The 14,451-nt window shown below is 36.1% G+C and overlaps 1 protein-coding gene across 1 annotated transcript in view; it reads left to right on the forward strand.

The window, feature by feature from the left end:
- COL19A1 (collagen type XIX alpha 1 chain) overlaps positions 1 to 14,451 on the forward strand; it is a 176,062-nt gene that overhangs the window by 118,056 nt on the left and 43,555 nt on the right. The window contains exons 16-22 of the mRNA XM_056488063.1: positions 4,029 to 4,082; positions 8,602 to 8,664; positions 9,425 to 9,469; positions 10,451 to 10,486; positions 11,393 to 11,428; positions 11,537 to 11,590; positions 13,131 to 13,184. Coding sequence (XP_056344038.1) covers positions 4,029 to 4,082; positions 8,602 to 8,664; positions 9,425 to 9,469; positions 10,451 to 10,486; positions 11,393 to 11,428; positions 11,537 to 11,590; positions 13,131 to 13,184 — 342 coding nt within the window. The remainder of the gene's footprint in view (positions 1 to 4,028; positions 4,083 to 8,601; positions 8,665 to 9,424; positions 9,470 to 10,450; positions 10,487 to 11,392; positions 11,429 to 11,536; positions 11,591 to 13,130; positions 13,185 to 14,451) is intronic.

Consider the following 14,451-nt stretch of genomic DNA (forward strand, 5'->3'; position numbering starts at 1 on the left):
TACAGCATTCCTACTCAAGCAGGGTTATCTGAAAGCACAGGATTGTGATCAGGTGATTGTTGAATCATCTTCCAGCATCATTCTTCCAGCAAGGAAGCTCTTCCACCTCTCTAGGCAGTCTGTTCCATCGTGCTGTCACACACACTGTAATGTGTGAAATGTGTCTGACCTTGGTATCCTCACCTAAGGATGTACAGGCCCAATTCTGCACTCTTCACTTAGGCAAAGCACTTTTCTGGTCTTGGGTTGCAGAAATACCATCTGCCTCATTTTGTGTAGTTTTTTTAAGAGAAGATAATTTATTTTTCTGTTTGTTCTGCCTGGAGAATAGCTGCCTGATGTCTGTCACTGTTGAGGTTGGGGGTTTATTAATTATTAATTTAATTTTACCTTTAAATGAATCAGCAGGCCTAGCTATTTACATAGATGGGCTAGAGAACAGAAAAAAAAAAAAAAGGAGTTTAACTTATTTCTCCATTGAGGGTTAACTTTATCTTTCCTGTCCTAATTTTCTCTCTCTCTGCTGGAACTGCTATGATTGGATGAATTCCATTTCTCAATAGCTCTTATTTCAGTGATTTAGCTTGTTTTTAAAATCAAGAATGGTAAGCTGGAGTTGTGCTACAGAATTGCACCAGTGTAACAAAAAAATACAAATAAAATTCTTTGAGATGAGTCTGACTTTTGCCCAGCTGTTCTTTAGCAGAAATGAAATGTTATCAGAACTGGTTTATAAAGGTAAGAAGCATCAGCACTGTCTATTCTGGCCAAAAACAATCTTGCCCAACCTACCTGTGGCAGAGGTGGAAAAGAAACAGGGTATGCTAAATCACAGGCTAGTAAACTGTAATCACAATTATTCATTCTCTTAAACTGATACATCCAAAGCTAAGCTATTGATTTCAACCAATAGATGTAATTGATTCATTTCACAATTGCTGTGGCTTTTGAAGCTCAGCATTCAGTTTTCCATTTACCTTTGCAAGAGGCTGAACTTTATATTTTTATCTTCTCAAGTATTTTTGCTTGGAAGATGAGCTTTGTGTTACTCCCTAAAGTTTTAAATTAAAATAGGGTTTCATTTTTGTCTGCACTGCATGTGATGCCATAGAGGAGTTTACCTGAACTTCTTCATTTAATTACATATGTTTTTGGTTTTGTGATTCAATACATATGTCAGTGCCTCAAAACTAGTTATCTTAAGTAGCCAGCAGTTCACCTTGGAAATTTCATTTCCTCTGCCTCAGGAAATAATGTCATCCCTCTACCAATATTTTGGAAGTGACTGAATGTTATCACTTAATTACAATAAAGAAAAAATCAAAGCAATGATAAGTGAAAATTGTCAGTAGCATTTCTGGTTTTCCTGGACTTTCAGCTGCTTCTTAGAAGAATATTGGAAATGCTTACATTATAGTGTGGGAATGGCTGGCAAAGGTTGGTCATATTGCTTGTTTCTATGCATTAAGTTTTTTATCCATATCAAAATGTAATTTATTTCTCGTGTGCTATTGTGGCAGACATCATGCTTTCATCATTCTTTCCATTTGCTCTTTGGAATAGTTATACAATATTGCACATCTGCCCTGATGAGTTTCACGATTTTATTTGCAGTAAAATAAACAGAAAAACAGTTTCTTATTTTAATGGGCAGGCACCAAAGGAAAATGCAGGGATAAAGTAACTGCACTGAGCCACTTGCAGGCTGCGTTCTCTGAAATGCCCTATTTTTGAGATGCAACCAGTGCAATTTACTTGTTACCCATTTTATGCATGGACTGAGAGATTTTTTCAACAGTCTCATCTTTACAGAAATGCAGATGAGCTATAAAAGTTAAGGGAGGAAAATACATTGTAAACCCCAGTAATTTCACAGTTTGGAGCTATTTCCCTTTAAGCACCTGTGTTTCTATTCCTGCCTTGTCTGTAAAAATAACAACTGAAACCTGGTTGCAATTTTGGAAAACAATCAGGACACATTTTCAGTTCTTTTTTTTTTTATTATTCTTACAACTCTACTCTCTGTGTGCTTCACTTCTCTCAATTACAAAACTTGATTAAAAAAAAAAAAGGAAATCCTTCTCAACTGAGCTTCAAAGTGGCAGATGTGCAAAATTCTCATTCAAAAGCTAGAAACTGCTGGTGCAATAATTTTTCAACTCTTCTAATTTCATTGCTTCTCCACTTTCAAACCAATGTTGCTGGGTTGTTTTTTCACCCGTAGAGATTTCAGTGTAAATAGTGCAACTATATTAGTGTAGTGAAACAAAAAAAGAGACTACGGTTTCGAAAAAGAGTCTTGAATAAAAGTATTTTCTTTTGTTGTACATTTGTTTTACTAGTTTTTATTAGAGAAAAAAATGATAGAAATATAAAATTATTAAATTTATGTCAATTTTTTGAAAATGGTAATACTAAACTGGTAGCACAAAGGTTGTGGCATAGTCAAGAATGCAACCCAAATGCCTAAAGTTCTCCTTGGCTGTCTTAGTCATGAGACATTCTGGGGATTTTTAAGGATATGTTTGTTTTTCAAAACTGTGCCAATGTACATTTCATCCTGTCAAATAATATTTATTTATGTACAAATAAGAGAGAGTTTTGGGTTGATGGTAGATAAAGCATTAGGTTCTTCCCAGGCTTGAGTGGCTGCAGCAGTTTCTGTTGTGGCAAAACAGTAAAAGAAGCATGGTACATGATGTGAAATGCAAAGGGAGAATAAGTTGTTATTTCAGAATTCTCCAGGAATCCTGGGTTCAGGGATTCATGGCAGGTTTACAGTGTTGATGCTGAGATGTCTAAGCAGTGTCATCACTTCAGTCCCAGTTCTGGATTGTCAGCTTTATTATGGATATCAAAGTAAAAATTCTGCCATTAACTTCAGAAATCAGAGTGGAGTGAGATCGTAGTGAAAACGTCATGATTGTATTGATCTTATTTTAACCATAAATTTGAAGTGACAATTCAAAATAACATGAATGTACTTTCATCTCTTCCAATGTAGGGAAGAAGGAGGGAGTGAAACACCTGAGATGTTTCATATGGCCTCCAAATTTTCCTAGTATCCACACTAAGACAAAAGCTGCAGAGGGTAAATTGTAATTATAAAAAGCCCCAGAGGAAGAGAGTTGCTTTTATGCCCTGTGTTACATCCAGGTCAATCAGGCTAAGTGACTTACTTGAATATATTGTAATCTTTTTAATATAGTCAAACTTTTCTAACAGCCATCATGAATGGTTGTAGTTTATATTGCATTATGTGAAAGCTTCAACTCAAAGACAGTAACTGTGCTAATTTGTAAATTTAATGGAGTTTTAGTTCATAAGTTCTTGACCATACTTTCTGTTTTCTGCTCCATCTACCAAACTTTAAAATCTCATTGAGGGCATGCTTTTTGGCACAATATGACTAAAAATGGGGGGATTTAATGTCCAAAAATGTTTTTTCCCAAACACATTTTTCAGTGTTTCTGTCCTAAGTGTTCATTTGATCAGGAAGTTCCTTTTTCAGTGTTGAATTCTTGATGAAACACGTGTTTAAGTAAAACTTGCAGTGCTAATAAAACTAGGAAGTTGATATTCTGGAGAATTCTGGCTTTTGTCAATTATACATACTGAACTTACTGACAGGTTAAAAACCTGTCTGTTTACTCACACTAGGAGCTGCTTCTACATCGAAAGTTGTGCTTTGAATTAGTGGAAAGAGTTTTAAAATGCTACAGAACAAGGATGTTGTTTATACCAGAAGGGATATATAAGGGTTTATGTTAAAATTGATATGGATTTCATTTCTGCCTTCTCTGACTGACCAATTCAATTGAAAACAAGTTGCTGTTTTTCAGAGATTTAAAAACTTTCTTCTTCCTCTATGCCAGAAAAAAAAGAAACAATGAAGTTACAGAAGACAATTTACTGTACACTCAAAAATCAAAAAAACATTTACATCCCCATTGCTCTTTAAATACAGATGTGCAAACATATAATTAGTTAAATTAAAATGACCTTCTGATGTATATTTTTCCATATAGGGTCCTTCTGGACTAAAAGGAATCCTGGATTCGTTGAACAAGCATTATAATGAGGTATGGAGATTTGATTTGGTGTCTGAGTGGGTTTATGACTAAATAGTATCTAAGGTACAAGTTATTACAGTTTTGATCCCTGTGAACCACATTCCAAATTAATTCAAAAGGTAATTTCTTTCCTGACCCCTTTGTGCATTCTTTACAAGTTTCAGCCCACACTCCAGTCACATACCTGCCATGTCATTTATCTTGCTGCCATGTGTCTTGCCTCCCATCCATCTTCTTCTTACTTTTTTTTGACTGGTAAAACTCAAAAGGGATATGTGTGCACCACCTAGCTGATGGTGTGAAGCACCAGCTCCCATTTCTAAACCTAATTGCTTTAAACTGTACTTGATGTTTCTTTCTTGACCATCTCTCATGATTCTAAGAGTAAAATAGAAAGACAAGGAGGCATAATTTTGAAGAGATCTGCTAGCAGTCCATGAGAATTGTCCTTATGTTTGTATTATGGACTAATAAAAATGCTGTGTCAATTATAAAACCACCTGCAGCTTAAATAACTTAGAAGAAAAAAAAATATTAAAATTGCATAGGACTGTGTTCAGCTTGACACAGATTTTACATTCTTACTGCAGGCATTTCAAGTCATTTAAGCTGTGGTAGTGTCTGCCATTGTATGGGAATAGAGAAGTTTGCTTAATTGATTTGGGAGTATGTAACCTCTCTGATCAGAAAACTATTTCATTCAAATAGATGCACTATTACAACATTATTTCCCCAGTACTGTGGTTAATGTGTGTATCACAACTTAATTCATGCAGGTCAAGCCTGGAGGGAATTAATTTCTTTTAATACTGGAATGCATTAACTATAAAGTGCACGTGTATTCAGGGTCTTTTTCTTATTTTACATTCCTGGATGAGTGCTAAAATCTTTGCTTGAACAGGGATTCTGGAGTTAAATTCATGTCAAACATACCTGTCCAGCTGCTTTTAATTTCTCTGATATTAATTATAATATTTAATCCATTCCAAATCTGTATATGTGTGTATATACATGCTTAGAAGCATGTATTAGGAATAGAGCATTTTTATGCCTAGAGACTTAGTTTCTGTATTTGGTTTCCCGTTGAAGTTTTATGTATTTTGGTTTTCATATTTGGTTTCCTTACCAGTTTCTTCTTCCTGCCAAAGAGCTTTCACTGATACCAGCACTGTTTCCTCTATTGATACCATATTTATTGTAACTCATTCCCCACCTCTGCCTTATCAATCTCTTTCTTTCTGACAGTCCCTTTAAGGTTAATTCTGCAAGAGGAAATAGAAACAGTGATGATCTGCAGGAAATGACACACATCTGTCTCCAAAAATCACTTTTCTTCTAACTACAAGGCTCTAAGTATTCTTGAGGTGGCTTATGTTCCCTAATTAACAATATTCTGGAAAAAATGTAGGCCAGTTGGTGTGTGTCTATAAACTAATTATCTTTTCAATTCTGGATATCTTACCAACTTTCTTCTTCCTTCAGCTGCTTACTTTGAAGATTTTAATGACTCTGTCATGAGCAATTAACTGTTCATCAAGGAAATGCTGTTTGATTCCAGATGAAAGAGGAGTTGGCTTTCTGATTCGAGTAGAAGGTTCTAAATATGCAAACTTTAGTTAAATATTCAGACCCTCCTAGAGTCAACTTAAGTCTCCAACAACAAACATGTCAATTCCTATACATTTCATGATGGGAATGGAATATTCCCATCAAGGACAAGACAAAGAGGTCTTGAAAGAAAAGAGCAGCTTCTCTGCCTTGCCACTGATTCACTTAGGCAGATGTATGCACCAGTAACTTGTTTTTTTTCCACAGTGTTATGTAGGATGGCAGAAGCTGATTTTGTCTACAACACTTTAGAGGCATCAAGCAGTCTTTCACATTCCAGTATTGAATTTCAAGTGTTCCTCAGTTATTTGTACCAGTAAAATGATGTTTGAGTGATACTCTGAGGTTTTTGAGATTTCTTACAGCACAGGGAATGGTGGTGTTATTTCCCATCATTTTATCCATGCTCTCAAGGTTTTCTTTGGTTTTTCAAGGTTTGGTGGTTAAAGTGTTTAGGTATTGACACATTTTAATTGCTATAGGTATTTTCACATCTTTTTTTTTTTTTTTTTATCCTGAGTATATTAGTTAGGATTATTAGATATTAGATTATTATAGCTTCTTTGTGTTGGTGCTTCTAGGAACCATGAGAAGCTGATAGCAAGAAATGTGATGGCTCATAAGACCTATCATAATTAACAATGTTTTTTCTGATTCTCTAATTTCTCTTATCCTTGTCAGATTATTTTCAATTTTTCTGATTACTGTATGGTAATTTCTGATTGCTGTAATAAGTATTGGCAATTGGATAATGTATTTAAATAATTTATTGCAACCAGGATTTTTCTGGGTTATCATCAATCATTTTTATCAGAGTGATTTTTAAGGAGGCTGGAGTGCAAGCTTTTAAAAGCATAATTTACTTGATCCATATATGCAGTGAAAGAGCACTATAAATGCAATTGCTGATTGCAGCAGCAAATTGTGCTGAACAGCAAACCAAGATCAGCAGTCTTTCTTTAATGAAGGTGAGGGGAACCTGCTGAGGATAAGTAGTAGCATTGATCCTTAATGGGCTGGGAGACAGTGCTGGAGCATTGCTTCCCTCATTCCTCCTGTGTGTCTGTTTCCACATGTAACTATTTTTATATTCCTTCTTGCTATGTCTTTTATATTTTCAGCCTAAATCAGATGCTTTGCATGTGTTCAATAAATGCATTTTGTTCTATTCTTTTTGCCAAGAAACTATTTCTGCCCTGTACTGTGTGTTACATTCCTTCAGAGATGGATAAATGATGTCTCATGATTTGCATTTATATACTCTCAGGCTTTTGTTATCCTTTGCTTGGGCTTTCAAGGCCTCTGTTTGTCATCCTCCTTACCAATTTTCCATACGTAGATATAAGGTCATTTAGTTGAACTTCCTTCTAAATATCTTTGGAAAGGGCATATAGATAAGTTCTATATTATTATATATTCTATATTATACATCCAGAAATGTCCTCCAACACAAAAAAATAAATAAATTTAACCAAAACACAAAAAAATATTGAAACTACAACACAATCTAGTCAAGAAATGTTCCAGAATCATTATAATTTGGAGTAATTTTAGGTTATGGGATAATTCATTATTTACTTCCTAAATTGGGGGGTTTTTTTGTTTTTTTTTTTTTGTTGTTGTTGTTTTTGTTTTTGTTTTTTTTTTTGCTTTGGTGTATTTTACTTACATTTGGTTGTAAAGACCAAATTACCTATAAAAATGCAAAGAACATAAGGATAGTAATTTGCTCTAACAGCCTTATTTTAGTTTTTTGCACCATATATACCAAAAAAAAAAAAAAGAAAGCACAACTCAGTATAAATAATAATTTGTAGTGTACTCATGGCAACAGGATTCTGGGTTCTCAGTCCAGTGGTGGTCGACTATTTCTCATCAATACTCAGGCATCTGTGTATCTGCCTCTTGCTCTGAAGCTGGTTTTGATAGTGTACTAACAGTGTTACAAACCCTAAACACCAAGGATAATCCATCAAGAAATTAGCATTTCTAAAATAATTATTGATGCTTTTAAATTTATATTCAGTTACCATCTTCTGAAAATATTAAAACTGTGTAAATGGCACATTTATTCATTGTGATGTTTTCCTATTTTAGAGCTATGGAAGCTGGAACATGGCAAGGGGAGCTGGCTTATTTAGGGCTCCTGCTCACCCCAGTGGCACATATGCTAGGAATGGGATTCCCTGGGTCTTGACTGGAGCTCATACTTCAGGGTTATTGGGGTTTTATTTCTTTTTCCATTGTCATTGCAAAAAAACATGTTCCCCTTAGGAAGTCTGACTTGGTGAAAAAGAACCATTTGCTTTGTGTTTTATTGTGTCTTTACCTTGCACAGAAGAGTAAATAAATGCAGTGCAATAACAGCTGAGCAAGTATACAACCTGAGCCTCTGGTCCTTAAGTCTGGCTTCTTTGATAAGCAATGTGAGGAGCCTGTTCCCTCTCCTTTGTCTTACTACTGCAGTAGACTTAAATTAGTTCTACGTTTGTTTTTCTTGCATCTCATGGTGCTCAAGAGTAAAATGCTTGTGGTTCTTTCTCATAGAAGTGGGTTTTTTTGTTCTTTTCTAATATACTTGAGAAATTTATTAAGCAATGAGCATTAAAATATGTTCTTTGTGTTGAACTTAAAAATCATAGATTTGCATAGCAGTAGTCAACATATGGATTTCTCTTTTATGCTTTTGTTCATTTTCTGCTAGTGTGGCAGGAGTGTGAATGTGTGATAAAGAATGTGTTCTGCAATACACTACCTAATTGTAGTGCATAGGCATTTTTTATTTTATTCCCTTTCTAGTAGTAAATTAGAATTTCTGAATTTACAACTGGTAAATTACAATAAATTGTTATGATAAATAGATTGTTACTGTGAGTAAATAGTGATGTTTTCTGATCTTTGTGGTGATATTTCTTTCCAGAGTGATACAAGACTACTAGGAGTACTTGGGGCCCCTGGACCTAAAGGCCAGAAGGGAGACACTGTAAGCATTTGGGATGAATTTGGAGAAGCTCCAACCTGTCCCTGCCACCCTTAAAATATTTTATTTTATTTATCCCTATGGGCTTGGGAATAGATTTTTGAGATGACTGGCACTTTGATCTATGCAGTCCAATATCTAACCATCATGATATCCTGCAGTGGCAGCATGTGATCCTTTCTCCTCTAGTATAAATAGAAAGGGGAAATGCTGAAAGAATTATGTATGGTTTCTATAATGCCACCTGAGAAGTCAAATGAGCTGCCCTGCCAGTTATGTGGGAAAGATTCTGAAAAAGTTGAAATTCAGAAAATATTTTGGACAGTAAATAATTAATATTTAAAGCAGTTTCTCTGTAATGATGAGGCTTTCAACACCAAAAATGCTCATACACAGCCTCTAAAAATTACATGGAAGTCGAATTCTGAATCCATACCATATGGCACTATATTGTTTATAGTTATCTGTCCTGTATAAACAGCTCACTGAGATTTTAATAATTGTATGCATTTCAAACTTGTAAGAGAAGAGACAAGTGCTCTGCATGTGTAACAGAATTGACATCATTTTATTGAGAAGCATGCAGATCTGCTATAGAAAACAGTAATTTAAATTCATTTGCAGATGTTTAAACTTGATTTCCATCATAACAATAGTTAAGATTTTGTGGCCCACACAGAACAAAGTACAGTTTAAAAGAGGAGGGTGTTATTGACATTTGCCATAATATAAATATTTTAAATATAATTGATTTTGTTAAAAGGGTCAAAAAGGAGAATTGGGAATGACTGGTGCAAAAGGAGAAAAGGTGAGTTAATTCCTTAATTTTATGCTCATGTATTTACTAGAAGTTGATGCAATGAATTGATTAAGAATGAAATCTTGTAAAATAGACAGAAGATCAAGGAAAAAATCTTTTGTCATGGGAGACGTGTCAGTCTCTAAATGTCCTTAGTACTTTGTTCAAGCCCACCTTGGGAGGGTATTTACATTTGCAAATAAATTTGCCTGTTCTACCAGTTCACAAAGTCCTTATCTTTAAAAACATTCAGAATACTTTTACTGAGTACCAGTTTAAAATTATTTTTATGTAGGTTTATGAGCAGAGGCTGCCTCATTAATTAGGTGCCAGTCATAATTTTTCAAGTTATGAATGTGATCTTCAATATCTATATGAAAAAAACAAGAAGCTTAAAATTATTAAAATTTAAAAATTATCATTCTAATTTACTATTTTTTAGTTTAAGCATAAATTTTAAAGTATTATTTGGGAGGTATTATTTAGAAACAGATATGTATTTTGATTTTTTAGGAATGTAGTTCTGATGACCAATTATGTAGTTCTACAATTTGTGTAGTTCTAATGATTAATTGGTGCCTTGCCATTCAGCTGGGAGGCTTCTTGGTTTCTTTGGTCATACCTATATAATTTTTATGCAGGCATTTATGCAGGAACATTATTTTTACCTCCTTGATATCACAGTTTTATGATTTTTTTTGTGTTATAAAGCACCTGTGTTTGAGAGATTTTCCAGATTCAGATGTGTGATCACTCTCTTTAGTTCATGTTCCTGACCCTCCCTCGTGCTCCTGCTTGAAAGGATCAGAGATGTCATGGTCCTGGCATTAAATCAACATCATCCCTCCAGTAAACTTTTGTAGTCCATAAATTTGTATTTTAGACAGGTTTAAAATAGCCACATTTTCCAGGACTCTTCAGCAAAACCAGACATATGTGCTATTTACCATTTTAAATAAATCTATTAACATCTTTTTTACTTTTGCTTAGGGAGAGCCTTCTGAAAAAGGGGACAAGGGAGACCCAGTAAGTATAATATGTATAATATGAACTGCTGTGAAGAATGAACATTTGAGATTACTGTCATACCATATTCATGCTGTAACTCTTTTCTTTGTAGACATTCATTGGATGCAGGCATTATGTGAGATAGCATATGTATTGTCTCCTTTTTACATGTGCATCAAGGTCTCCCAGGTTATAAAAAAAACAGAGGTGCCCTATTTTTCAGCATTTCTTGTTCCTGGCACTGTCCATGAACTGAGTTTAGACCACATGCTTTTTTTATTCCCTGAAGGTTCTTTCTTTCAGCTTTTTCACAATGTTTTGTGTGGCCTGAACTCTATGTTCTGATGCCACCATTGTGGCCTTTAACACCAACCTGTTCCCATACAGCCATTATATGTATGCATAACTTTTTTTCTTATTTTGAGGAAAAATTTCAGAACATTCTTTCTGTAAGAGTCTCTCTACCTATGTAATATATTTGTCATTCATTATTATATTCTCTTATGATATTTGACAAAAGCTAGTTATGTTTCTTAATATGAAATTCAAGGTTGCTGAGATATTTGTTGTTGACATATTATAATAATCAAAATAAGTCCTACTGTAATAATATGTGGGTTTGGAGGTAAATACTGGGTACCAGAAGAGGTGTAGTGGTGAAGAATAGGTTTTTGACTGGAAATTTTCTTAAGGAAATGTAATTTTTTCAAATATTTTTCCTTTAAAACATTGGGAAAACTTGCAAATAATTAGGTTGCAAGAGGAATGTCTTTCAGAGTTTGCAAAAGGCATCAGAAATTATTTAATATTTTCTCAATATTTAAGTTTGCAAACTTTATTACCACATTTAAAGGTAGAAAATTAAACTCTTACTTGATCCTACTTAAACTTCTAAATTCTTATGGTTGTATTTACTATTTTCAGGGAGAGACTGGAATGGAGGGATCAAAAGGAAATAAGGTATTTTTGGACTTGTACATACTATATATGTTGCCAGTATACATAGCTGATACTGGGAGATATAGCAGTAAAATTGGATTTTTTTGTTTTCCTGAAAAAAATCATTAGGGTGAAATGGGAGATCCTGGACCACCCGGTCTTATTGGAAATCCAGGATCAAAGGTAAGTGAAAGTTTTTTCATCCAATAAAAATTTACATTTTTTGTTGTTATATAAGAGGACTCTGAAGCTATCAACTCTTTAGCTAGTATTAACGGGGGAAGAATGCAAATAGTTTATATCAAAAGTTTATGCTTCGGTCATGGCCATTTTACATAAAATTTACGTTTTACATGAGGTTCCTGATGCTCTCATTGTCACTCAGAAAGGAATATTTAAGCAACACTCAAGTGTTATTTTGTCATTTGAGAACATGAGCACCCATTTTGCAATTAGAAATCCACTGTAGCTGGATGTATTCTCTTTATGCATTGATGAGGCAAGGAGTAACCACTGCCAGCACTTTAGTAGCTCCTTTGTTTAATATTGTGAGACAGCAGGTAATGATAAAGCAGTCATGGCCTTGCTTTGAGTCTCTTTGGAGAAGGACCTGCAGGACCTCCAAGCTCTCCATGAGCCAGCAGTGCCATGTGGCCAAGAAGGCCAGTGGTGTCCTGGGTGCATTAGGAAGAACATTGCCAGCAGGCTGAGGGAGGTGGTCCTGCCCCTCTACTGAGCCCTGGTGAGGCACATCTGGAGTGCTGTGTCAGCTCTGGGCTCCTCAGGATGAGACAGACATGGAGCTCCTGGAGTGGGTCCAGGGGAGGGCAACAAAGATGACCAAGGGACAGGAGCATCTGTTACAAGGAAAGGCTGAGGGAGCTGGACCTGCTCAGCCTTGAGAAAAGTCAGCTGGAAGGAGACCTCATCAGTGTCTATAATTATCTAAACAGTGGTGTTGAGCTTTTCAGGCTCTTTCCAGTGGTGCCAAGCAATAGGACAATAGGCAAAGGGCAGAAACTGACGCACAGGAAGTTCCACCAGAACATGAGGAAGAACTTCTTTACTGAGTGGGTGACTGAGCAATGGAACAAATTGCCCAGGGAGGTTGTGGAGTCTCCCTCACTGGAAGAAACTGCAATGTGCTCTAGAATGACCCTGCTTAAGCAGGAAAGTTAAACCAGATAACCCACTGTAGTTGCTTCCAACTTTACCCATTCTGCAATTGTGTGATTCTGTGAAGAAAGTAATTGAAGCACAAACATTCTTGAGAATCTCTCATAATGCCTTGAATTGTATTAAAGATAGAATTAGAAACTATTAAATCTGCCACCCAACACTACTCATGTTGGATAGTACTTGAATTTTAGATCATGAAAAGAAGGCCCAGTGAGAATGGATGTGGCTATAGAAGCCTCCAAACTTGTCTTAAAAATGATTCTTGAAATCCTGATCTGTTCTTTTGTTATGTCTTTCCCTTTAGGTATTTCCTTTGTATTTACTTTTTTTATACATATTTTGGTTTTTGTACATATCAGTCCATAAGACTTATTGAACTAAATGTGAGAGTAAGGGAGAATGAGCAAACTCTGTATTTCTTATTCCATGTCGAAGATAATTCTCAATTCCTGATGTTTTAATATGTTTATATATAAGAATGCTTTACACCATATTGCAGTAGTTGATTGACTTTACCTCAGATGTGTATTGTATCATTTCACAGGGACTGCAAGGCCCTGCAGGACCTGTTGGACCCAGGGGACTGCCAGGAGAAGTTGTATGTATTTGTGCCATTTCTCCAGCTGTAGCTGTGGTGCATGTAGCCAGTGGAGCAGTGCCACAGAAATTACCATAGGGCTCCTTTTCTGGGTGGTGCTGTAGCTATAAGGTGTTGAAGCACAGCAGGATGGGATGACTCCCTCAACAGTGAGTTTCAGGAAACCATCTATATCTTACTTCTGACACTGTTTGACAGCCTGGAGTGGATCTGGTTACTGGGGTCACTGAAACAAGAGCTCTTTACACTTGATTATCTCTCCCTTGTTCCCCTTGTTAGTGTTATGTTCCTTGGCTCCTGGCTTCCCATTCCAGCTGGGAGACCATTGCTTGGTTAAGCAACAAGTTGTCATGGTTTGTGTTGTGCAGGTGCTGGCAATTATCAAGCACAGATGTTACAGGGCAAGGCTCCCCAGAGATGCAGTGTGCTTATGGGTACAAAACTGGTGTTTTGGGAGTGGCAAGCAGTGGTACTTCTCAGCAGAGCTGGAATGTTCCTGTAGTTATTGTATTATTCAGGTCTGCCAGCTGATTGAGCAAGGTGATGAGGGTCTCCTTCATGGGGGTTTTAGTGTCCCTATAACAATTATGCCACTGGGCAGCAGCCTGATGGGTCTCCTGGCTGGCTGGGATTTCTCAAACTGGTAGGCACCTACCCCAAGATCCAGCACACTGATAACCCTTGTGCCTCTGGACACAACCTCTGGGCAGGAAGAGCAAGGGTAAAATGTCAATCCAGTCTGGATTCTCCAGGAAACATCTTAAAATATTAATCACCATTATACTAAACTTGAAAGTTCCCTGAGCATTTGATTTGACACCCACATACAGAAGAAGCCTCTCCTGGGGCAGTGGCTGCCTGTATCCCTTCCAAATTATGGCACAATCCCTCTATCAGCATGCAGACAGCTCTTTTCTGCCTGATTCTCTGTATTGCAGTCCACAACACTAGTGGTGTCACATAACCTAACAAGTGGCCCCTAACTCCTCTTCTTGGTTCTGGTACCTCCCTTCTTCCATAAACCATAAAATGACTTTTAAATAGCATTTTGGAGGTAAGAGTGGTTAGATTCAATAAGTGGATAAGAAGAAGGCACAGTAAAAAGCTTAGCTCTAGCCTAGCAGTTCAGCCACTCAATTGAAAAGTGTGTGTTTGATCTTTTTTCTACCAAGAAGCTGGTGTTGCTGCATTTTGTCTTAGGCTTTTCCACACGTGCCCTGAGACTGTATTGTGGAAGAAGATTCTTATTTTGAATAGACTCTTAAGC

This window comes from Oenanthe melanoleuca, chromosome 3 (assembly GCF_029582105.1).
Source record: "Oenanthe melanoleuca isolate GR-GAL-2019-014 chromosome 3, OMel1.0, whole genome shotgun sequence".
In the NCBI taxonomy this organism is placed as follows: domain Eukaryota; kingdom Metazoa; phylum Chordata; class Aves; order Passeriformes; family Muscicapidae; genus Oenanthe; species Oenanthe melanoleuca.